Source organism: Heterocephalus glaber, unplaced genomic scaffold (assembly GCF_053883595.1).
Source record: "Heterocephalus glaber isolate CG9 unplaced genomic scaffold, H.glaber_assembly_v1.0 deba00001761, whole genome shotgun sequence".
In the NCBI taxonomy this organism is placed as follows: domain Eukaryota; kingdom Metazoa; phylum Chordata; class Mammalia; order Rodentia; family Bathyergidae; genus Heterocephalus; species Heterocephalus glaber.
Window position 1 is genome coordinate 1,782,140 of NW_028258458.1, and position 25,618 is coordinate 1,807,757.

Here is a 25,618-nt window from a genome sequence, read left to right on the forward strand (position 1 = left end):
TATCTGCCACATTTTTATGTCTCGTATTTAAGGCTTATAAGGAAAGTATCAAATTCACGTATGATGCTTAACCTCAATTCTTGGTTCCTACATTACAGTTTGTCAAATCTTCGGACTTTTAAAGCATACAGTCTTATAGTGGTATTTTATCTTCTCTCTCCAACTCCTTATAGATTTTCTTTCTGCTTTTTTTTCCCACTGCTAATATGGTGCTTGACGACAAGGTGACACAGGGGTTCTTTGTGTTACTTCTCTTTTCAATGAGAGAGCTGTCAGTGTTTTGCCATCAAATATTATGTCTCTATTAGTTTGGAGGACCACACCTTATACCAAATGAGTAAGCATTTCTAAATTGCTTAAAATTGTTTATCAAGATATGGGCAAAATATTTCCTGGTTCCTATTTAAGGTAGTGGGTTTTTTTTTTCACCTGTTAAGTTTTAGCATTTTGTTAATAAAGTGGAATACTTATTACCGAGTAAAATATTAATTGCTCATGGTTTGCTGTTCTATGTGGACTATGTATTTAGTATTTTGTATTGATCTTTAAGGGATTAGCTAATAATATTTCTTTGTAGTCCCATTCTTATTGAAGTTTTACATTTACGTTTACATATGCAATGCAGTGTGTTTCTTAAATGGAGGGATAAATTAAATGTAAGGATGGATGAATTGAAGGATGGATAGAAGAGAAGGTGGTAAGATCAAAAGGAATGGAGTAGTTCACATTAATGGATGAAAGTATAGAGAAAAGGAGTAAACACAAAATAAAAGAGGAGAATTTTATTATTGCTTTCAAAAGTTTTCATTATATTCTTCCAAACGATAATAAATTTTTAAATTAGAAAAATAAAAATTTGCAGTCTTTGTGCTGTCTGGCCCAAACTTACAGAGCTACAACTTTCCTCCTTGCCTTCCCCTCGAGCACTCAAAGCCTTCTCTGCACTGCCTGGTCTGACTGACTCATCTACTGAAATAAATGTCTCCTTAAATAGACCCTTTAGGCTCACTTTCTAGGGCTTCCTAAAAAAAAAAAAAAGATTTTCAAGAAAACAAATTAGATGAGAATTCAGACTGTTAACATTCTATGAAAAGTAACTGAATGTCTAATAAGAGGTAAGATGATTATTTTAGTAAAAATTAAACTGTTCTTTGCCCTTAGACCTGTGTTTCAATATTACAATAGGCTAATTCATGGAGTGAGACACCTAAAGTTTCTGATTCAGTATCAATTCTTATTCCAGCCATGTGAAGACATTTAAGCTGTGAGTTAAGTTAAGCTGTAAGTTATGATTAAATAATGCTGTTACTCAGCATGGACATAATCTACCTCTTTTAGACACACAGGGATTACTAAGTCTTCCAAAAGAATTATGCGACATTCCAGAGTATATTCCACTGTGAAGTGCTCATCAAAACTAATTAAACACCAGGAAGACGTACTTTGGAGTTTCTATGCCACTCCTCAGAAGTATGCCTGCTTTTCCTTTGTCCCTTTAGATTCTGACAGATGAACAAGACACTACACCTATTGTCAGACTATACTTTAAGGAAGATAGTTGTTTCATATCTGCAAAACAGGAATGGATGTAGGAAAATCTTACTTCAGGGAGCCACTGGTTCAGAGGAAGGGATCATGTGGATGTTAAGCAGCTGGTTTCCAGAAGAGGGTCATGCACAGGATTGTCCTGAAACCCCAGCAGGAAGTGGGTGCACCCCGCAAGCAGCCTGCACAGTAACCGCACTCCACTCAGTACCTTTAGGATAGCAGGTGTTCCGTATATAGTTAAGAGGTTTATAGGTTAATTTAGTGTCATGGTTTGTGTCTAGATGTCCCTCAAAGCCTCATGCAGTCACAGGTAGGGGCTTTTGCAGAGAAGGCTGGATCTAGAGCATGCAATGCTGGGATTAAGTGTGTATGATTGCTCAATCAGTCCACTGATTGGTTTGGCACTGCTCTAATCCCGGTAGCCTAGATAGAATATAAAAGAGGCAGAAAGAAGCTGCTAAAGTGCCTTGCTTGCTCTCACCTGCCTGCTTGCTGTGGACTATTTCTCCTCTGTGATGTACCTCTGCCATGCCACCCTGCTTTGGAGCCAACCAACTATGAAATGAAACCTCTACAAACTGTGAGCCCAATAACAATAAACCTTTCCTCCTATAACTTTGGGTTTTGGCTATTCTGTCTCAGCAACCAGAAAACTAACTAAGACATTTGAGGAAAAATAGGTTGATGTACAATAGTGCGTTTTCCCATCCATGGTCAAGTATCTCTATTTCTCCTTGTTTACTAATTCATTATTCATCTAAGATAAATGTGTAAATGATGTACACAATACACATGCAATAAATTCATATTTATCCCTGAATATTTTTTATAATTCCTGGACAATGTGTACTCTTTCCAAACCTAAGAATTTCATTCTACTGAAATGAAGGGCATGAAGCACTCTTATTTCCATAGGAAATCTCAGCATACATGTAGAAAATGGAAAGGACTTTATTTATGTATATAGATTAATATGTATGAAACAAATTTCAATTTTCATCTATTTAGAATAGCAAAGCCAAATCCTTCTACGTCTTTCTTTCTATTAGCTTTGATTGTTCTTAGTCTAGATTTGCATTAAGATCAGCTTATATTTATAATAGATTACTAATAAGTGCAAAAACTTCTCAACTGATATTTCAAAGTCTTTACAAATGAATTTACTCACATCATTACCAAAATAATGGTTGATTATTTTGGCAGAATTGATAATTCATAGTAACACAGGGAAATAATTGCATAATACATGTTCACTTTCACATAAAATCTTTTGTTTTCTTTTTTTGGATGCTGGGGATCGAACTTAGGACCTCGAGTTTGCCAGGCAGGCACTGTGTCACTGAGCTACATCCCCAGCCCCACATAAAATCTTATAATATCAGGGACAGAATGGTGAGCCTTTGGGGTCAGAGGTGAGGTCCACACAAAGCACAGCCTGATTCCTTTCCCCAGACTGTCACAGGGCAGCCACCATCATAGTCTTTGCCCCATCCCAGGTGGAAGACCCAGGTCGCTCCTGTGCAGGCGAGAAGACCTTGCCATGGCTGAGCACAAACCTGCTCATAGGTAGAGCTCCACCCTTTGGACCTAGACTTGGGGATCCTCCCACACCCTAGGAGCAGGAGCTTCCTCAGCAAATTTCCTGCATGCAGAAGACACCAGCAGAGGAAAAGAAGGTCACTGAGCTGAGGAAGAGCTCAGGCTGCGGGTGCTGCTCCATGCACACCACGTTTACCTCCTCCTCACAGAAGGGACAGCACTAACAGATGCCAACCAAGAGACACAAACACAACTGGCCAGGTCTTGAAAGCCCCTGAACCTGCTGTCACTTACCAGCAGTGCGTCCTCACACCCGTGACGGAGCCAGCCGTCACTTGTCGAACAGTACCTGAATGGGGGAGTGAGGATGAAGAAAAAGAAAGACGCAGAAAGAAAGACGCAGAGATAGAGTCAGGAGCCTCTCAGAGAGAGAGAGTGCGTGCCGCCACGCTTTTCACGCGCCTCCTTTTATTCACCGGTGAGTTTGGTTATTAATCATGACCCTTACCCAAAGACACCTGCTTCCTTGTTCGCTAATTCTTTGGAAATTCCCCACCCTCATGGGCCTTCCCGTTTCTCGGGCTTACAAAACGTTCATCATGCTCCAGGACAATCTCCGAAGGTAAACATCTAATTTGGCAAGGACGCGGTTCCTCGTCACAGCGTCTCCTTGCTCTGTACAATGGAGGGTGAGATTTAACACGGAGCCTCTATGGCTAACACCGCTCTCCACATCTCCCCGTTTTATATATTATGATCAAGGTCCCTTGATCACGCAGATAGACTGTGCCTGTCTCAGGCGAGGAATATAAAGAAATCCCTTAACCGTCATGGAGTCAAGAGCGTCACAGTACTCTTGCTTTGTCTTAGGTTGGTGATTTCCTATACTCCTCTTACCCGTCATTGACTACCAGCCTCTGCAGGGAATTACACCATGGGTTTAGGCGGTGTAGTATGTAATTATAGACCATGAATACTTCCAGCCATCCTCATTAAAGAATGCACAAACATCTGCAGTAGCGCTGGAAGGATCATGCATCTAAGAGGCAGCCCTCCTCCAATAATTACTATGGAAATGAGCCACCACGCAAACGCAGATGTAGACGGCAGAACTCCTCTAATTTGCTCGATAAAAATCCTGTGCAGCCTGGGCTGCATCAAACTCCAGGGGTTCTGCATTTTGGGGATCTATAATATCCAAATCTAAGAACACATTCGCAAAACCATTATCTGATTTTCTGTTCGGGTGACACAACTGCTTATTTGACAATTAAAGCAAATTACACTATAATAATCATAACCTTTCTGAACACTAATATTTCTTACAAGCAATACCTAAGAGCGCATGACACATGCAATGACATTTCTTTTGGGATGACAAGAATTTTCAAACCAGTCCAAAACATAAGTATCAAGTCCAGTAATATTATATCTCACAGAGGCATCCGCCACACATCTCTTCCATGGAATAGTCTTATTGGAGCATTAAAAGTCTGAGGCACTACACCAGTGGCCTCTATACCCACAAGTAGATGTAGATGGACTCCAGTGATCCCACCTTTGCATTGATCTACCTGCCTTCCTGCCAGGGTGCGAGCACTCAGTCTTATACAATCAGTTCTGTTGATTTTGAAGAAACATATGGGGGTTCTGGTTTTTGATCCCATATAGTTGAACAATCGGACCTCGTTCTTGTCAGGTGCCGCCGGCTCATCCAACAGCCTGGTATTATTCACCCATACCATTACTTGTCCATTTTTTCAGCTCGTTGGATGTACAACAGGTGGATCAGGTACATAAGTCCAATAAACCTTCTCATTAAGCGTCATCATTAGATTTACCAGCAGGACAGTTGTCGGGATCATCCTCAGGGGCAGGAGAATTTCCCGCAAAACGGACCCATCTTTCAGGCAGCCACCTGGCACCTTCAGCGTCTTGCGGGAAAACACAAACATGCCCTCGTCCCCATATTAATACCGGGTCAGGCCCACTCCATACACCCGTGAGGGGATCTTTCCACCTCACTTGAGCATATGATGATTTCGTTTTAGGATGCATCAGCCGTTCTGCTGCAGTCAATCCATAAGCATCCACAATTTCCTTTTGCCAGGGGTCCGGGAAGCCCAGAATGAGCCCTAATGTGACCCACATAACAAGGACAGGTCCGGGCATGTATGCACCATTGTATCTGAGCAAAGTAATTGATTGGTGAGGTCCGCATATTGCCCTTCTCCTGCCAGCATGTCATAATCAGTATCATTTCTATTAGCCCGATTTAATTCAGCTGTTCTTTGACACCGCTTGGAAAATTCTGTTTTCCAAAGGAGGTAATCTCCCCCAGACAGGCATGCCTTAGCAAGCTGTTTCCAATCTCCGGGAGGCAGCGCCTCTGTGCTCAACGATTCTAACATAGCCTGAGTAAAAGGTGCGGTAGGGCCATATTGTGCACATGCCATTTTTAACACTTTAAGTTCCTTAAAAGATATTGGCCAATGGATTCTGACCACATTCCCTTGAGCGTCAGCTTCCTCAAATACTGGACAAGCTAAATGAAAGCCCTGGGTATCTTCCCCTCTGTCAACCACATGTTGCAGGGTAGCTTGTAATGGCGACAGAGACCGAGAATTGACAAAGGCCTGGGTCCTGGGGGATGTTTAATCATGGTCTAAGAGGGTCAGTTTTTTTCATTAATCTTGGACCTGCAACCGGCGGGGGATCAAAACCAGCTATTATACTAGGAACTATTCCTCCCTCGCCCTGAGTCTTCTATAGGAGGCGGAGGGACAACCTCGGGAACACCAGCCTTGCCAGGCTCCTCCGAGGAAGGACTTGAGGAGGGTCCTTGAACCCTCTCTCCCTCATACGGAGAATCCAAACTATCTCTAATTAAAGCCCATAAACTAAAAGCATCTACAGGGATTTTAGTGGGTCCATGACCATCGTAATAGTCCTGAAGTCGCTTCCCACCTTATTCCATACTTCTAAACCTACTGTGCCTTCTTCAGAGAACCAAGGACAAACTTTCTCTACGAATTCTAAAAGTTACATAATTGTTGATGCCCTACCTTTGCTCCACGAGACCGAAGCATTTTTCTAAGCGCATGTACAAAAAGCAGCCGGCTATTACCAATACCCATCTTGCTACTCCCGAGGGCATTCACCGCCCTCAATTTACTTATCCGAGCTCACGATCCGCAGCATCCTTCACTATGGTCCCCCGTATTCAGGTCCCTATTCGGGCGCCACCCATGACGGAGCCAGCCGTCACTTGTCGAACAGTACCTGAATGGGGGAGTGAGGATGAAGAAAAAGAAAGACGCAGAAAGAAAGACGCAGAGATAGAGTCAGGAGCCTCTCAGAGAGAGAGAGTGCGTGCCGCCACGCTTTTCACGCGCCTCCTTTTATTCACCGGTGAGTTTGGTTATTAATCATGACCCTTACCCAAAGACACCTGCTTCCTTGTTCGCTAATTCTTTGGAAATTCCCCACCCTCATGGGCCTTCCCGTTTCTCGGGCTTACAAAACGTTCATCATGCTCCAGGACAATCTCCGAAGGTAAACATCTAATTTGGCAAGGACGCGGTTCCTCGTCACAGCGTCTCCTTGCTCTGTACAATGGAGGGTGAGATTTAACACGGAGCCTCCATGGCTAACACCGCTCTCCACACACCAGTCTCTTCACCTCTCTGTGCCACATTTTTCTCATCTCCAAAAAGGTGGTAGTAAGACATGCAAATGTGCTTGCTACAGAGTAGATTTTCAGTAAAGACCAGCCCTTACCAGTGCTGCTAGGACCCAAGCAAATGTCTCAGCAGTTAGTGCCACGTCTCATCTCCTCATGGCACAGAAATAGAATCACCTGAACATGTCCTAATTACAGAAGGAATGCACACTGACCATGCAAAGTGGGAGGGGACAATGCACTTAGAAAACTGTGTCCATGGCCTGCACCTGTTCCATCAGCTCAGCACACACACACCTGACATCACCTTAACACAAGCATGTGCCTAGGTAATGTGAGCAGTGGTAGTTACATGTTACTACCACGGTGCCCCAAGATTCTGTGGCCCTAGACAGTGACCATCTGTCACTTGCTCCTAGTCCTGCACTTCGACCAGGACAGGGTACTCCACAGTCAGCAAGGCACAGACCCGACTCCCATACATGACGCCTTGCTTCCTTCCTGGGTAAGCCAGCGGAAGGGAGTGGGTCTCAGATGACACGCAGCTGGATCACACTGAGTCCACTGTCGCTGCCTGTGTTGATCATAGCCCTGACGGTGACCATGGTAACCCTGTAGCTAAGACCAGCTGCTGGTCCCCTGCGCCCATGGGCCTTGGAAGGAAAATCACCATGAGTTTCATCAGCTTCCTGGTCCTTCCCTGCTTGGGGACAATGTGTACACTCAGCCTCACGGGGTCACCCACTCCCACTCCCACGCTCTCCCATTCACTTCTGAAGGCTCAAGATGATCACAAGGTCCCATCCAGCCACGCACACTCACGTGATCAATCACCCCCTTATGCACACATTTACTCTCACACACTCACCACTTGGCAGGCAGACGGGATCCTCGACTGCAGTACGCGCGGGGAAAGCAGCAGAAGCCGCCGGAGTCCAGGACCCCGGCAGTCCTCAAACCCCGACGTTCGCGCGAACGGAAGTTTGCGCTTTCCCGGGTCAACCAAGAGAGTCTCCAGCCCACTGCTGCCCTCAGGAGCTCTCTGCGCCTGCGCGCCTCAGAGCCTGTGGGCACCGCCCCTCGGTGGAGTCGCTGACCCGGAAGTCACCTCAGAGGGGTCCTGCAGCTTCTGGTGCCTAAGGACTCCGCGCAGACTGAGAGGAGAAAAAGGGCTGAGAAAAACCGTGGAATCCAGCCCATCCACGTCAGGAGAAGATGAAGTTAGGGCTGTCGGAGGCCAAGTGGGAGGATAGCGAGCTCAGCGCGGGGCGGACAGAGGAGCGTGCAGAGGGCGGGGACTCAGCAGAGCAGCCCGAGAGCGAGGGGCTGGCGGGGGAGCGGGCGGTGCTGGTGGAGCCACCTGCTTCGGACACTTCGGGACGTGGATCGAACTGGGCGAGACTCAGCCAGGAACCCGGGCCAGAAAGGTGACCATGCAGTGCCCTCTGTGACAGCGGTCAGAAGAGGAGGAGCGAGTGGGCGGAGCCGAAGCCGTGGGCGGAGCCGAAGCCGTGGGCGGAGCCGGTCTGACTAAACTTGAGCTGCGGGCATGGGCGAGCTGGCAGGAGGAAACCGAGTGAGTGGAGCGCAAGGGACCAGAGTGGATCCCAGCGAAGCTGTCCCGAGGTCCTGAGCTGGAGCTGTGCGGGGTGGAGTGGAGCTGAGCAGGTTGAGAAGGGGAGGTGGGCAGGGCCTTCTGCAGGCCTTGGGAGTGGGAGAGGCAATTGCTCCAGAAATCCTGTCAGACATCAGCTTTGGACTGAACCCTTGAGACCCAGCGAGAAAGCAGGCTCCTTGCTCTCCCATGGCCCAGATATGCGCTCAGACAGACTCGTTTCCGCTGGTGGCCTCCATTTCTCTGTTTATAAACATAGGGCGATGGAAGGAGGCAGAGGGCGCCAGTTGTTCAGCCTCCCTTGTTTCTATCCACTCGTGGATGCTGTGGATTCTCCATGTATGCATGGGTTGGATGCGATGTTTTCCTCTGGCATCCATCTCTTGGGTCCACTTCCCCTGGGAGAGTCCTGGGGAATGTCACTTGAGAGACTTTTTTTCCGCAAGCGTAATTGTCCCTGGTTCCTTCACAGAGGCATCTGGGAGGTCTGGGAGGTCAGAGGGCAAATGTTTGATCCAAACCCACAGTCTTCAGCCTGGTTAGGTCGCCAAAGTTACCTTATCTACATTCACATGCCGGGCTCGTTTTACCTGGGAACTGGAAGAATCCTAAGTGACAGGTAGTCGTGGCCCATTGCAGAGCAACATGATTCACCTCACCGTTGGCATCTGGAAATGAGGAAGATAGCTCACATGACACCTGCTGGTGGGAAGCCACTCCAACTTCATCACTCCCTGAAAGAGGGCTTCTTCATGGATGGGGCACAGGGTCTGTGTTTTGACAGTATGATCCTTTAGTCTTTCATGGACAAATACTCTTCTTGTATTTTTACATTAAACACTATTGTGTATGAACCACTGTTGTAGGAAGCAAGGTTAATAGACTGGAGGAAATCATCCAGGGTTCCCTGCTTCTGTTCCAGTAGAAGGCTGCTGCCAGTGTCTGACCCAAGAATGCAGGCAGTAAGCAGGCCTGGGGGACTGATGCCTTAGGCATGGGATCTGATTTCACCATTTCCACTGCTGAATTGTTCCATACCACACTCTGATCGTGTCACTTAGCTACCTAAAGCCCTTACCTTCCTATGACACAAGCACAAACTGGCCCTTGCCCACTTCTCCCGTGCTATCTCATCATCCCCTCAGATTTTTGGAACACCAGGCTGTCATCCTTCCCAGTGCCTACCTCTGCCCTCTGCTGTATGCAGTTTTGAAAGTGCTGCCCCTTTTCCAAAGTGCTGTACTACATATGAGACACCACAGAGCACCAGAATTGTGTGTAATTTCTTGTCTAATGACCACTGGATTCTTGGCATACTGGCTTGGTTACATGCATTTTTAGAGAACCCCAAGCATAGCACTTGTTTTATAAGCAGGCTGTGTCTTTAGTGCAACTCGTGGGGAATTTTATATGTCCAATTAGTTTTTCACCTGTGAGAAGGAAAAGGAGTACTATGAAATGCATTCCCCATTGCATTTTCTACATCATCTCTGTGGAGTGCAAAAGCCACACAGTTTCATTCAGCAGCCAGGTAAGGGTCTGGATTCACTCATGGCCTGGTCCTGTAGCTGTTGTTGCTGGAGTGCTTTATGAATCGGCCAGGGTGGGAGGCATCCTTTCTCTCTGATATGTGCTGATTTTGATAAACCAAGAACAAATTAAATCAAAGGATCCCCCCCCCCAAAAGCCACTTTTTAAAATAAGCAAGTACTAAGTAAAGATCATTCTGCTCCACATTTGGAGCAGAATTTCTTTTATTTCAAGAGTGTCAGATTGCGTACACCTCCCTATTTTAGGAGGGGTCAACAAAGTTGTACTGCACACAGATTCAAAACAGTGGATGTCACTTTGTCTCTGCTGACATGGCATGAAGGGACATTTCATCCTTCAAAATGACTTCTCTAGAAAAGCAGTCTGTTAGGGTGAGAAAAATAATGCAATGGTAGCAGTAGTGTTTCTTTTAATTCACTATTTTTAATTTATATGGGCGGTCCTGTAATGCAATGTACACAATAAATTAAGCCTACTCGGGGTCTATTTTTCCACATGAAGCAGATTGTCACAGGGCAAATTACTAAGAATATTAGTGCGTTTACCCAGAAGGTTCAAGGAACATTTCAAGGGAAGTCACTGGGCCTGAGGGGTCCCTTTTAGAAGTGGCTCCTTAAGCATTTGTCTTGTTCCACATCTCAGTTTCAGTTTCTTCCTCTGTGAAGTCTGCTCATGGTCCCTCCTTCCTGGAGCTGTGACAAGTCAGTGAGATCTCGTGTGTGAAAAGGCTTTGAAGGCTGTGCTGCTGGGGAAAGGACCAATGGGCTCCTGTTACACCCACATGGCACTTTGGGTGGTGTGGAATAGGTGGCCATTTCTCCTGCTGGACCAGACCTGTGCCAGAGTGCATGGCATTGTGCGCTGAGCCTGTTTGAATTTCAGCACCATTGTGCTCCTGTCCATGTAGCCTAGGGCACAGTCTGCCCAGTTGTTGTGTCAGTTGTGTGGCTAGAGGCCAAATTCACACAAAGGAGCCTGCTCTGACAGCCCCTCCCAGACATATTTGGCCCCTGCTTCCCTGGGGTGGCAGTGGAGCCCAGCTGCTACCCACTGTCCCGTCCAGATGCTTCTCTGTCAGTATCCTGGGTGAAGATCAGTTCCCGTAGCTCAGGGAATCTGCAGCTCATGTCTTTCAGGGCATGTCCTTGTTCCTCCTCCCACACAGGGCATCCCCCGTTTCTCTAAAAAATGAACTTGTTTGGAAATATACTGTGCAGCCTTTTTCCTGCTAACACCTACAGGTTCTAATTAAATCACTCAAGAAATAGGCCATCACACATAGGATGTGACTTGATTGTTGTTCTGAAGTTGGCTTTAGAGCGCCTAGATCTCTGCTATTGTGACAAGTTGAAATGCATCATTTGAGAAATCTGCTGTATTCCACTTGCAGGAGGAAGGAGGCAGATATGAGAACTTGATCAGGCCTGTGTGACTTTGAACATTGAGGAAACCAATGCTTAGGACTCCCAGGATGTCTGGCCCAGCTATGGATTGGAGTTCAGCTTCCATCAAATGTGTTACTTCTCTGCTGGGCAGTCTCTTGAGCAGCTTCGTCCACTCTTTGAGCTGAGGTAGCTGTAGGGACCCAGACGCGCTTCCCTGAGAATCCAGGAAGTGCCCCAAATGCCCCTGTCTTTTCTCCCTTGACAGGCTATAATTGTGGAAGCCATGTCTGGTGAGCTAAAGGGTACTTGGAGGAATGGAAGCCCTTTCCAGTGCAGAGACAGCTAGCAGTGCTGTGATAATTAATCATGTCAACTTGAATAAGAAATGCCTAGCATATTCAATTACACATTGTATCTGGATGACTGTTTTAAGTGAAGAGGGGAAGAACCACCTTGAATGTGGCATAAAAAGGGAAAGAAGAAGGAAGTTCCTCTTTATTCTTCAGAGGAATTCCGGTCTTCGCCTTCACCTTTGGACCTCCATCTCCAGGCTTCCAGGGCAGACTCTTCCATCTTTCAGCACAGAACCGAGAGCTTCCTGATATGGACCAAAGGGACTGTGCAGCATTCTCCAGGCCTTCCACCTCTGACTGGATCCTCCTCTCCAGGGTGCAGATGGCCTTTTGTACTCTCCACCCTGATGCTGCATGTAGCCCTTATGTTAAATATGTTGTGATACATGTCACCAGCTTCACTTTCTCTGATATTTCTTAGCAGTGCACCATTCTACCCAAGCAAAAGGTCTATTTCACCCCCTCCCATTCTTTCTTTTCTTTCATTTGCACCTTCTTTCCAATCCTCCAGTTACTTGTCTTGTTGCTGCCACAAAATACCTGAAATCCACAAGTTAAAGGAGGGAAGGTTTATTTCAGCTCATAGTTTATAGAAGTTTCAGTCCATTGGCTGTTGGCTCCAAGGCACTGCAGCTTAGCAGACAGGCATGGCAGAGGGAAAACAGTCCATAGTTTGGCAGGCAACAAGCAGCAACAGCCTACTTTTCCCTTTTTATTCCAGCCAGGCTACAGGCCTTTTGTGTGGCATCGTTCATGCACAGGTTGGGTCTTCTATCTTCATAAATCCATTCAGCCATACCCAGCATTATGCTATTTCCAATCAAATGACTGATTTAATAGCAAACACACTTAATTCCAGTTCTCTAGATCTAAGCACCTCTGAAAAGCCCCAAGTATGAGCACATGAGGCCTTGGGGGGTCATCTAGATACAGGACATAACTAACACTCAGTTCGTCCTAAATGTTAGCTGTCCTGACACTACTTTCTGAGATGACTCTTTTGTCGCTACATTCTCTTTGGAACTTTCATATGGTAGACAGACACATCCACACACTTGTGCACTTACTTGCACTTACATGCACCATCATTCATTCATTCAACTGTGGAGACTTCACAGGTAAATAATTTGGGTCCCCACAACCTAAGTAAGAAGGGATAAGGTACAAGGCCACATAGAGGGTTGGGTCACCAGGAAGGGTCCTTCAAAGGGAGGATGCTCCAGCTGCTTCTTGGTGGATATGGTGCTAAACACTAGTGCATCTCATTGGAGCTGCTGTTTCTGATCCTTTAGCAGGTATGGGCTGAACCTGCCATGTTATTGGTTTGTTTAATCCTCCACAAACTGACCAACAGATATTTTTTATTCCCATTTGCAAGAAGGAAACTGAGGCTTTGAGAATTCAGTTAACTTACCCATGGTCTAGCCACTCTGGGCAGTGGGGCAGGCTGTGAACCCAGATGCATTAGTCTATAGGGCCTGCTTTGAACCCACCTGTCTGCATTCATAGTCTCTCAGGAGGCAAAAGGGACAGGAAGTGCATCTCCAGGCTGAGGGGAGAGCAGGAGGAAGGGCATGAAGCCTGCATGGAGCAGAGGGGAGTGTTGGTGGGTGGTCAGCCGTTTGGACTTGCTCAGTGGGAAAAGAGTCCTGTGGATGGAGCAAAGGCCCCTGAGAAAGAATGACAGCTGGGGAGTTGCACATGCTGGCCCCTAGATTTCATAGTGGAGGCTGTTCCCTTACGAGGCTGAGCCCATCCACGTGCTCCCTGCACCTCTGAATCTTCCGGTTGTGCCTTGAGTCTCTCTCTGGAGGTGGGTATCACGGGGCATTCTGAGCTCACATGGACGGTGAACTGCCTGGGCCCGGAGCAGTAGTCTGAAGGAGATAAGAGGGACAGGAAGACACTGTTAAGGTCTCTGTTGCTTTTGCTGTCTTCTGCCATCATGGACTGTCGCCCCTCTGCCATGTGCCACCATCCCTGGGAGCCAGCTGATCATGGACTAAAACTTCTACAAACTGTGAGGTAGATAAACTCCTGCTCTCTTAATTGGGGGGTGTCCGCTATTTTGTTTCAGCAACTAAAAAATAACTAAGACGCCATGACAGAACTGGAACATCTGTGTCAGAAGTACAAGTCTTAAAGTGATAACCCTGGTCCACTGGCATCGAGTGACTGATGTGGAGCTCCTCCATTCAGTGTGGTTAACGGCTCTCCCTGAAAAGACAAACACACGGGGCTGGCGGTGTTGCAGCACCTCTGACTGAGGTGTGGATGCACGTGGACTACAGGGCGAGTGCGGTCTGACTCAATTTGAGCCTGGGTACATGAGGCCGCGCTACCTATCTTGACCTTTTGAGAGAGGGCATGTAGCTCAGATGTTCTTGTTTAAACCTGGACCCTTTGAAACCATTTCACAAAGAACCTTACCTGGAATTCTCCACCTCAGTCCTTTTGTATCACCCCAGATGGCATTCACGCGAATAGATTGTAGATACAAGCTTGAGACCATATCTGAGAGGAGATGACCTCTGAACCCTTGCTCTCAGTAGCTGTTTATGAAATTGTGGTCCATGGAGGTTGAGAAGCCAATCATCAAACATGTTTTCTAACCTATGTTTTCCACTAGGACATAAGACCTCAGATGCACAGCCACAGGGCATACAATACTGAGTCTATCTCCAGAAGGGTGTGGGCGGGGAGATCGAAATGTTTATCCAAGTTCACAACCCTAAGCTATGCAAACACACCTAATCCATGGATCCGTCTGCCTAAGACTGTAGGATCTAACTCTACACAAATTCAGCCTATGGAACACATCCGGGACGTCCCCCTTGATTGTTAGCTTTCTTCCTGCGCAACATTTTCTCCCCATGTTTCTTTAGATGGATGTCACTTTGAATCATGTCACCTGCCTTCGTAAAATGGAACAAAGTGTGCATAGGAAAGGAGATGTGATTGGTGGGGGTTTCCCCCTTATACGCATTTTCATATCAGGAGTAACAGTGAAAAGCCATATAAGAAATTATTCGTTCTTGCCCAGTAAGTCCCTTTTTCCTTTGTTTATTCCTGCTTATTTATTGGGATAAATAAAGCATAGGGCCTCTGTGGTTAAATAGGGCGGTGCTGGCTGTATCACTAAATTGTTGTTCCTGTCCACAGGTAAAAAGATCGGTCCCAGTTTCTTTGGACTGTTCTTGTTTCCTTTCTCTCTTTTTCGGGTGTGTGAAGACAGTATTTTCTGTTTCATTTTTATATATTCCACATTTTAATCCTAGCATCAGTTTGACACCATTGTTGACCTTATTTCATTTTCCCTGACCCTTGTCCTTCCAGTCCTTCCACTCCCCGAGCTAATATGACATCCTGTTAAACCCAAGCCATTAAATGATGTTTATTGATAATAAACTGCCATAAAGTGTCACTTTCACAAAGTCCAGCGTCTCCTAATGGTTTTTTGCTGTCATCTCTAATATCTTTATAGATCTACCAATAGTATTTTTAGCCCATTGGCCTGGGCAAATTTATTGCAGATATCTAACTATTATATACCATGTCTGTTAGAGTTATATACCAGACCAGGTTTAAGAAATCAGTGAGCCAGGATTTCTGTCCCCAAGAATTTGATTCTGCTACCCCTGGACAAAGGGCCCTCCTCTGCTTTCAATATTGTTAATGTCAGTTCTGTAGACATAGGTGTAGTTACTTAATAGGTGAGGCAAAACATGCAAATTTCCAGAAGATGACTGTTGCCCCTGTGGTAGAGATGTCAGCAAAAGTAATGATGGCTGGAGTCATTTCTCTCATGTAAGTGCCAGAATTATTGACTATGGATGATAGGGAAAAGTTTTAAGGTAAGTTTAGTAGATTAGCTATTAAATTAGTTGTGGAAGCAAAATAGGTAGTGTATCCCTTTAAAAGCTTGCCTTAGCCTGTTGCTTTTGTTGTTTAAAGTGAAGGTTATATAGCTCCTTTGATCTGTAGCTCCACTATAGATAACATCCTAGCTCTGAAGAACAAAGTGGGAATCCTTGAACAAACTTGTGATGTATGTGCCTTAACTGTCATGTGTTTAGGACTGTAATGAGTGACAGAAACCACCTGTGTCTAACCATTAAACAGGAATTGGAACTTTATTTACTTAACAAAGACCACTAGGGATGAGATAATGACTGACAAAAGTATAAAAGGTGATGGACAAAGAATGCAGTGTTCGGACTCTGACCAGACCAGTTTCTGGCAGTCCTGCCTGCTTGCAAGTAAACTTTTATTTTACCCGAATTCTGTGTCTCCATGTATTTCCATGATTCCTGAACATACATACTTAATGTTCTTAAAAGATCTCTTAAGATTTTAAAATTTCTTTTATAATTGGAATAATGTCTTGCAGAACTAAGTCCTAACTTATCTTTGCTTTCAGGGTACGTTCTCACCTAGACATTAAATTCATTGAGTCAATGGAAGAACATTTAGGTGGGTGATAAGAAACAAAGACTAAAACATAATACCTTGGAGCTTACAGTTTGCAAGACTCTCTCTTGGAAATCAACTGCTTTAGCAATGAATTCTAATGGAAGCTGTGTAACTATGTTGATAACCTTCTCTGTCCTGTCCTAAGAGCGATTCTTCCCTTAATGTGATAGGTAGCATATCATTAAATTAAGTAAATAGGCAAACAAAAGATAGCTAAATAAGGGGGCAAAAATGCACAAACTCCAATATAAACAGATGGAAATGAAACCAACTTTTTTTTCCAGATAACAGAGACTTACAATTCAATACAGACTTAGATAAACGGGAGTCCTAACAGGAGTGCCCTGGAGAGTAATGGTGTTGCTGTCATGGGGAGGCGGAAGCTGAGATGTCAGTGATTGTCATTTGGTGCAATGTTGAACTTGAACACTAAAAATTTGACCCAACCTCTGTACTAGGTTGTTGAATGGAAGCAAAGTTCAACTGCGTGAGAGGCCTGGAGACCTTAACTGCTTAATCATACCTGCCTGATCTGTGTTTTTTAGCTGGAGTGTGAAAATCACTTCCCAGTGTATACTTCTCAGATTATTGCACTGTATATCTTAAATGTAAAGGTTTTATTTTTGAAATTATACTATAATAACTTTGAGGGAGAAAACGAGCAAGGGAATTATTCAATAATGATAAATAAATAGAGTAATATCAGTAAGCACAGTGCTGCTCGTGGCAGAATCTCATATTGAGTATTCCCATCCTGTTGGTGTGTGTGTGTGTTTGTGTGAGTCTGTGTGTCTGTGTGTGTGTGTGTGTTTCATCCATGAACAGTAGTATGTGGAAATTTTCACCACTCAGAAAGATTTGATCTGTTTGGGTAGTTGAGTCAAGAGGAACAAAAGAGAGAACATTTATGCAATGATGAAGTATATTATAGGGAACAGTTTCTGTGCTGAATCTATGTCTGGAAATCTTAGTTATACAGAAAAGGAAGGAAGAAAAGCAACATCAATGATGTTGATATTCATTTGGCTTATATGTAAAATAACACAGTAGTGAAAATCAATAGCATATAGGCATTAATCATGGGAGTTATGAATACGTAAGGCAGGAGACGTTTACATGGAAAAGTCTATACAATTGGAACATTTTAATTATTTTCAGGCCTGTACAGATATGTACAATTTTACTATGGATTATGCCTCTAGTAAGAGAAACTATAGAGAGTCACGAAAGACTGGCTATCAAACTAAAAAATGCACATAGATCACCAGGGTATTTTATTTATTCTTATTGCAAGAAATAATAGACCTGTATTTGGAGAGCCCAACTTCAAGTACTTCAAAATTTGGATGTGTTTACATCCCCAGAGAAATTACTACACTACACTGATATAAATAACTCTCCTACAATTTGTATTATGTTTATACTACTTTTTCAAATAATAAAAACTGCAATGTATTGCATTTTATTCATTTTACCATTTTATATAAACAGAGAACTGGGGCCGGGGATTTAGCTCAGTGGTTTCGCCACCTGCTGCACAAGCACAAGGACCCGAGTTCGATCCCTGGTACCAAAAAAAAAAAAAACCCCACAAATAAACAGAGAACCGTACTGTATATGCTATTTATAATTGGATTTTTTAATTCCTTATAAAAGGATTTTTAATTTTTTTATTCATATTGGCATGCAGTGGTTACTTGGTAATAATTAATTGATTCTGGGAGAAGTGAAGAGTTACCAAATACAAGTACCAAACAAATTGTTTTGCCTGGAAAAGGTAGCACATCATTAGGAAAGTTGTAGCTTTAATGCTGGGTACCAAATGACAAGTACCAGGACAAAGGATTTACATCAAAATGCATCAAGCACAAAATTTGAGGAGTTTCAAAACAATCGACTTGCAAGGGATAACTATATTTAGTTCTCTATCATGAATTTTAACTAAAAGAGTATTCCATTACATGGTCATTTTATTTTTATTTCTGCCTTCTCTAGCTGGTAGGTGTTATGGTTACTGCCTTTTAATTATGACTATATATACAACGTAGAGCTCTGGAAGGGGGACACTGCCATATTCAAGACAGCATGCCCAGGAAAGGCAAGGAGAAGTATAGAAGGGGGATATCAGGTGATGAGTTCTGTATGCTTTTATTCTATTTATTCATTGAAAAAGACTTGGAACAGACGTAAGCAAATGTCAGCACTGGTTAATTTTGGAAAGACATAGTGGGTCCTGTATTGCTGTTGTTAATCAAATGATCCTTGCTGCTTCTCCTTAAAAATATTTGGTAGATTTAGAAAACAAAACATGAAGCTGAGTATGCTGGAACTTGCCCATAATTCCAGCTACTTGTGATGCTAAGGGAGAAGGATCACATGTTTAAGACTAGCATGGGCATTTTAGTGTAATCCTCTCAAAATAAAACCAAGAAATTAATATAATGGGGAACAGGAAACTACCAGGCAATCCTCTCAGTACATCTCTCTCTTTCCCCAGAGATTTTACAGCCCCACACCAAAGGGATAAGATAAAAGTTCACTATATAGTCATGGCTCAAATACCAAGGGGAACAAGCAAAGGGAATAAGAAAGGAACAGACTGGTATGGTCTCAATCCTGTTCCCCTTGAAATTTATATATTGTAGTCTTAATCCTCAATACAGCAAATATAACCACAGTGGAGATGGTTCTTAGGAGGCATAATAAATTTTAGAAGGTTGTCTTTAAAGTAAATCCCAAACCAATATGACTGGAACCCTTGTAAAAAGTGAAAGTTAGGACTCCTTCCTCCAGTGGAAAGACTACAAAAAGACACAGGGATAAGACAGCCATCTACACACCAAGAAGAGAGGCCTCAGAAGAACTAACCCTGATCATTCACCTTCTACCTTCCAGAGCTGGGAGAAAACATTTCTGTTAGTCATTTACCCAGTCTATGGCACTTGGTTAGAGCAACTGTAGAAGGCACTTGACCAAAACACTCTCTTCTTCACTGCACAAAAAAAGGCCTTATACTTTTCTCCTGATGATGACATCCTCAAAACAGAGGACATGATGTGAATATAAGAGTATATAATTCCAGACAGTGGAATACCAGCACGTATGCAACACGAAATGTATATCAGGATGTTATCAATGACAGTATCAGAACAGGCAAGCTTGATCAACTGAGCAAGTTCATAGAAGAACTGGGGGATTTCCAGGTCTGTGCAGAAGGATAGCCTCAGTCCCACCAGAGTGTGCAGCACAGAGTCTGCAATTCTGATTAACAAAGGAGACCAGAACAAGCAAAACACAGAAGCAGTGACTGTGAACCGTAGCAGAGACAAATGGCTGCATAGCACTTATAGGCCATTACTGCGAGGAAAAAACTTTCTAAGAATGCAAAAACTAGGACAAAACCAGCCTGAGTGAATCAGCCTGTGTAAGTGATGATCAGATACCATGTTTGGATGTTCACCAGCATCTTTGGGATCGTGCTTGTGCGGGAACAGATGTCATTAAAAGACAGAATGGAGAGGAAGAAGTACAAGGGGGTGTGGAGGTGGGACTCAGAGCTGACAACCAAGATGATGAGCAGGTTCCCCAAGATGGTGACCAAGTATATGGATAGGAAGAGGCTGAAGATGAGGGGCTGCAGTTTGGGATCATCCGTCAGCCCCAGGAGATTGAATTCTGAAGTAGCTGTTTGATTTACAGCTTCCATGTTGGTGATGAATCTGCTGGAAATTACAAGTAAAGGCAGAGAATGTGCATGACCAGCAGCAGCCACATTTGGAAATTTATTATAAAATGAGTCTTTGGTAACCCTGATCTTTGGAATTGTAGCTTTCAGAACTGTGAGATAGTGAATTTCTGTTATTAAGCTATCCTAACTATACTCCTTTTTTATGGCAGGCCTAGCCACTAGCATCCTAAACAAACATCTTCAACCACACCAAAATATGTAAGAAAGTTTTAGTAGTGCCATTGCATTGAAAATGGTGCACATTTCTGGTCAGAAAGAAATAGGCCCTCTCACTGTAGAGTGTATGAGACCAGAAGATCGCGAACAATTGTGAATGGGTCAAAAGATGTTAAAGTTGACAGCAGAGGCATGAGTGTCTTTCCTCTCACCACCTTATGCATGTCTTCTCATGGCTATTTTCTGGGATGAAATTCTGTTAATACACTGCCTTCATTTTTAAATCCTTAGCTATGGGAATTGTGCTACCTTGTTGACTTCAAGAAAAATAATGTTCACAACTCAGCTGGATATTGAAGATGGAACATCCATCCTCAGATAGTGCAGACAGCCTAAATACATCACGAGGCTCCTGTTCAGGAAGAGTCATCTCTGAACAAAGGTATAGTTGTTTTAGTTTTTTACCTGATAGGGCAGGGCTCTTGAGATGGGTTGTTATACACCGAATTCTATAGTCTTCTGGGGTCTCAATATCCATAGCTCCTCATTAGATCACCAATTTTCTCTCATTCTGGTCCCAGGAGTACATACCCTTAGAGACCAAGAAGATACCAGTCAGGAATTGATGATGGCTCATTTTCTGACTCCCAAGTCCAGGTCTATAATATTTATTTATCTCCAGTATTTCTGTTTACATTTATTTCACAAGACTTGCATACACGAAACAGGAAAATGTTCTAACAAAATTCTAGCTTTACATTTTATCTGTAAACAAAAGCATCCCTATCTATTTCATAGTATCAAGAATACTGATTAAATTTTAGGCATGAAAATATATTCAATTACGTGCGTATAAACACTATTTTCTCATGTTCCATGTGCGTGTTTTTGTGTGCGTGCACTGAGGGTTAAAAATCAAATAGTGTGGAAAAATTATATCACTAGTATAGAGTTTTTAGTGTATATTTCTTAGTGATGTTATCTTGCACTTGATTGTATTTTTGTATTTTCTTTAACCTACTCAGAATAATAAGATCAAACCCAGTTGCAAAAAAAGAACTTCTACCAGTTTTATCAGCATCTTCAGAGCCAATCATATTAATAATGGACACTAAAACTTGATTTAACAATTTTATCCTTTTCTCAGTGTCCCATAAAGGCTGTGAATCCTTGCAGCCCTGAGCTCTTTTTCTATAGGGCTGTAGCTGAGCGCACATTGTCTTGTTCTCTGGCTGAGTCTCCTCCACCATTCCCAATGTTGTTGCTTTCCTACCCATGACCTCTCTGTTGGAGTGTCAGGGAGTTCCTTTACTGCCACCAAGAGGTAGGCAGTTGGTGGGTATTACATGCAAACAAAACTCCCTGGATTTTAGAACAATAGGGGAGTGCCTGCTCAGGCCCTGCATTGTTGTAACTCCTTTCACCCCCATCTTTAGCTAGTTACATGCTGCAGCTCCTCACCCACAAGCTCTGTGACTGTGAGGGCTCCTGGTGCTCAGCAACCCTTGGCCAGCATGGGGGAGTCTTTCATGCCTGCACTGAATAATGGAGAGGGGGCCGGATATTACATGCACCCAGAACTCCCAAGTGTTTGGGCAGTAGTGGGAGACTGTGCTGGAACTCCCTTTCTAACCTGTGCTTCACTAGTGTAATCTTCAGCTCCCAGAGGCACACTTCTCCCAACTGCCAGCTCTGGGCCCCTGGTTAATGCTGTGCACTTGTTCTACACATCTCCAGGAATCTGAGGGTGTCATTCAGTCTCTAGCCTCTGAGTGGTACTCTAGTTTTAGTTTCTTTGATGCCCTGATCTGTGAGATGCTCCTTCACTGTGTTCCCACTCCGAGAGTAGGAGAGTAGGTTGGGAGTCTATCCCAGGACTCTCACCTCTGCTCTTTCCCTCAGGATGTGAGAACTGCTCTCAAGGTGGCATGGTAACCAGACATGGGGTGTATGGTGTGCTGTGTTTCAGAAGGATCCCTGCTTCCCTTTCTAACCCACTTGATGTTGAATTTGATCAAGTGGATTTCTCCTTAAGGTTGATTCCTCATGTTTATGTATGTTTAGCTCCCCCACTCTTGAGGACCTGAATTTTCTAGTGGGTCTTCTCTGACATACTCTCATGGACCTCTGCCACTAGTCTACCGTGATGGGTCCCTTCCCATTTGTAGTTCTCTGGGGAAGTGTCTTTTTAAGCTGGATTACTCGTTTTGGGGAAACTAGCTTTTTGAGTGTTTCACAATTTATAGACATTAATTCTTTAACAGAAATTTAGCAAGCAAAGGTTGTTGTTCCATTGGTCTGTCTCTTCACTCTGTGAACTGTTCCCTTTGCTGTACAGAAGCTTTTTGATTTGATGGCATCCTGCTTATCAATTCTTGATATTATTTATTGTACTTGTGGAGTCCTATTCAGGAATTCTTTGCTTGTGACTGTGGCTTCAAGTGAGTTTTCATTACCTTGAATGTTTATGAAGGTTAAAAATTTAATGTAAAAACTTATATGGACACATATAATGGGGTGAGGATGTATTACAGAGCAACAAAATGAGGTGGTTTTTTTGGTACCAGGGATTGAACTCGGGACCTTGTGCTTGTGAGGCAGGCAGCGGAACCACTGAGCTAAATCCCCAGCCCAACAAAATGAGTTTTTAGGAGAAACATATAATATTCCAATCAAAATTTGTTGCATTAATCCCATTTTAGTCTCTACTTTTGTTTATCTTACAATAATATATGAAACTACATTTAGCACTGACACAAGTAAATTAGCATAAGAAGACCATCAATGGACTGGTGATTTAACTGAATGGTGCCACACCTGCCTCATAAGCACAAGGTCCTGAGTTCAATCCCCAGTACTGACAAAATAAAAAGACCATTCACTGGAAAAACAATCCTTTGTTGATGTAAGCAGCATGTATCCTGTTATCATGAAGATGCATAATCACAAGGTGAGAGGCATAAGGATGCAGAAGTATCATTGTCAGGCCCAGTACTCAACTTGGACAGAGGTGTCTTCTAGGTTATCCGTAGAGAGATCTCCTATGAGTAGATGTAGCAGTGGACGTGCAGCTTTCTATTTAGGGGAAACAGACACCTAGTGTGGTAGTCATCTTTGCATTAGTGTAAAAAGTACTTGTGCCAATCAACCTAAAGAGAAAGACTTTATTTTGAGATCTTCATGGGTGTCTGGTCTCACTGCTTTTCAGGCAGTGATGTAGGAGAGTATTTTGATGAAGAGCAAGTGATGAGGACCAGTACTGCTCAGTTCATGGCAGCTGGGAAGAGAGGAGGGATGGTTTTGCTTCCCACTATCTCCTTCTGGGGCATGGCCCCAGGACCTAACTTCCCCCTAGTTGGCTCCACCTGTTATAGGTACCAGGCCCACTCAAGTATCAGAAACTGGGGAACAAATTTTTAACACATGGGCCTTTGGGGACATTTCAGGTCCAAGCTATAGTAATGGAACAGGTGGCTGTGAGGAAAACAGCAGTAAGAAGAGACCACATCATGCAGGGATCAGTGAACCTCTCATCCTGGACACCCTTGTGAATTCATAGTCATGTACAATAACTCTCTTGGTGAACCAAGCATATTAGTGTCAAAATTTCTTTTTCTTATGAGAACTGAAGGCATCTTCTTTGATGAAGTTAAAAATCTCTAATATTTCAAAAATACTTCAAAGCATTCACATAATATAAAAGTGGGAATTTTATAAATAATGAAGCCAAATATGGGAGATGTTAATATGACCTCAGAAGGGTCCAGTTACTAGGAAAATCTCAGCAATTACTTAAATATGGAAGAAAGCTCAGATCATTAGCTTCATATGGGTTAAAACTCACAAACTATGACTCCAACCATGAAATCATGCAGAATCACACAGAAGCTCACCTCCAGATATCAACACAGACTCTCATACTTATCCTTGTTCCATCTACTACTCCCTCCAGCATTGGATTTTCTGAAATGAATCTAAAAATTATTGATGAAATTGAAACCTTAAATCATGTATTTTCTAAGCAACTAGAGGAACACAATAGAGTTTAGATATGGAAATCATTAGCCAAATACCACACAAATGTATGAATATAAAAGAAGCTTAAATTACAAATTGAAATGTGCTTAGGCATCATATTATACAGTCATCTTGAAAGACCTTAGTGACTTAACATTCAGGTTTTTTGTCTCACCTGCATTCTTGTCACTTTATCACATTCTAAAAAGCCAAACTTAGAGCTAACAACACAAGAATATAAAAGGCTTCCCAGTAATGAGATATCTCAGAGCTATCTTCATTTCTCTGTTCCTCAAACTGTAGATAAAGGGGTTCATCATTTGAGGGATCACAACGTACATTACTGAAGCCACAGCATTCTTGGTGAAAGATTCGGTAACAGCAGGACTCAAGTGGACACCAAAGCCTGTCCCATAGAATAAGAAAACAACAGAGAGGTGAGACCCACAGGTGGAGAAAGCTTTATACCTTCCCCCCACTGAGGCCATTCTGTAAACAGAGGAGACAATTTTAGTATAAGAGAAAATAATTCCAGCAATAGGAACACCAAAGATTATGACTGCTGCTGAATATATCTGAAGGGTATTGATAAAGGTATCAGAGCAGGCAAGCTTGATGATCTGGACAAGTTCACAGAAGAAGTGAGGGATTTCCACTTTTGTACAGAAGGAAAGCTGCAGTGCCATCAGAGTGTGGAGCAGGGCATGCCCAGTGCTAAGGATCAGGGAGAAAAGAACTAGCAAGACACAGAAGTCAGAGGTCAGGATGATCTGGTACCTTAGCGGGTGACAAATGGCCACATAACGGTCATAGGCCATCACTGCGAGGAGACAATTTTCTAAACCAGCAAAAATCAAGAAAAAGGTGCACTGAGTGAGGCAGCCTGTATAGGTGATGCTCTGATCCTCTGTTTGGATGCTCACCAGCAGCTTTGGAATTGTGGTAGTGCTTAAACAGATGTCATTAAGGGACAGATTGGAAAGAAAGAAGAACATGGGTGTGTGGAGATGGGAGTCAGCCCTTACAGCCAGGATGATGAGCAGATTTCCCAGGATGGTGACCAGGTACATGGACAGGAACAGGCAAAAGATGAGGGGCTGGAGCTGTGGGTCATCTGACAGTCCCAGGAGGAGAAATTCTGAGAGTGTTGTTCTGTTTTTCAATTTCATATTTTTTGTGAAACTATGGAGGAGATAAGATGAAAATAAAATGCAAAGGTATTTTGTGGATAAGCTCCAGGAAATTTTGTGGGTGATATAAATAAAAACTGTGAGTATTACCCAGGATGTGTGTTATACATGATCTGGAAATGACATGGATTCTATGTTGAGTGTTTACTATGAGTGAATTGAATGATTCTATGTCTATTAAAACATTTTCTTAAATCAACATAGCTTTGAGTCATGTTGTAAAGCCATGTGAATTTTCAGCTCATTCTCTGATTCCATTTTCTCTCCACTTGTCTCTCTTTTAATTTCTTCTTTATTAAACACCAATGCATTTTCAGGATTGTGACAAGTACTGGGATTGTGATAAACTATAAGACATGGA

General features: G+C 43.4%; 1 protein-coding gene and 1 long non-coding RNA gene across 2 annotated transcripts; one reads left to right on the forward strand and one right to left on the reverse strand.

Moving 5' to 3' along the window:
- Nucleotides 1-8,163: 8,163 nt before the first annotated feature.
- LOC147821132 (uncharacterized) lies at nt 8,164-17,758 on the forward strand. Its single transcript, XR_015447638.1, has 2 exons — nt 8,164-8,345; nt 11,326-17,758. It is a non-coding gene; the product is annotated as an uncharacterized LOC147821132 (long non-coding RNA).
- On the reverse strand, nt 13,416-25,242 carry LOC101719927 (olfactory receptor 7G1). The gene is made up of 2 exons (XM_021245280.2): nt 20,516-25,242; nt 13,416-13,550 (listed from the first exon to the last, which is right to left on the reverse strand). The coding sequence occupies exon 1, from the start codon at nt 25,234-25,236 to the stop codon at nt 24,289-24,291; it is 948 nt and encodes a 315-aa protein (XP_021100939.1). The 5' UTR covers nt 25,237-25,242; the 3' UTR covers nt 13,416-13,550; nt 20,516-24,288.
- Nucleotides 25,243-25,618: the final 376 nt, after the last annotated feature.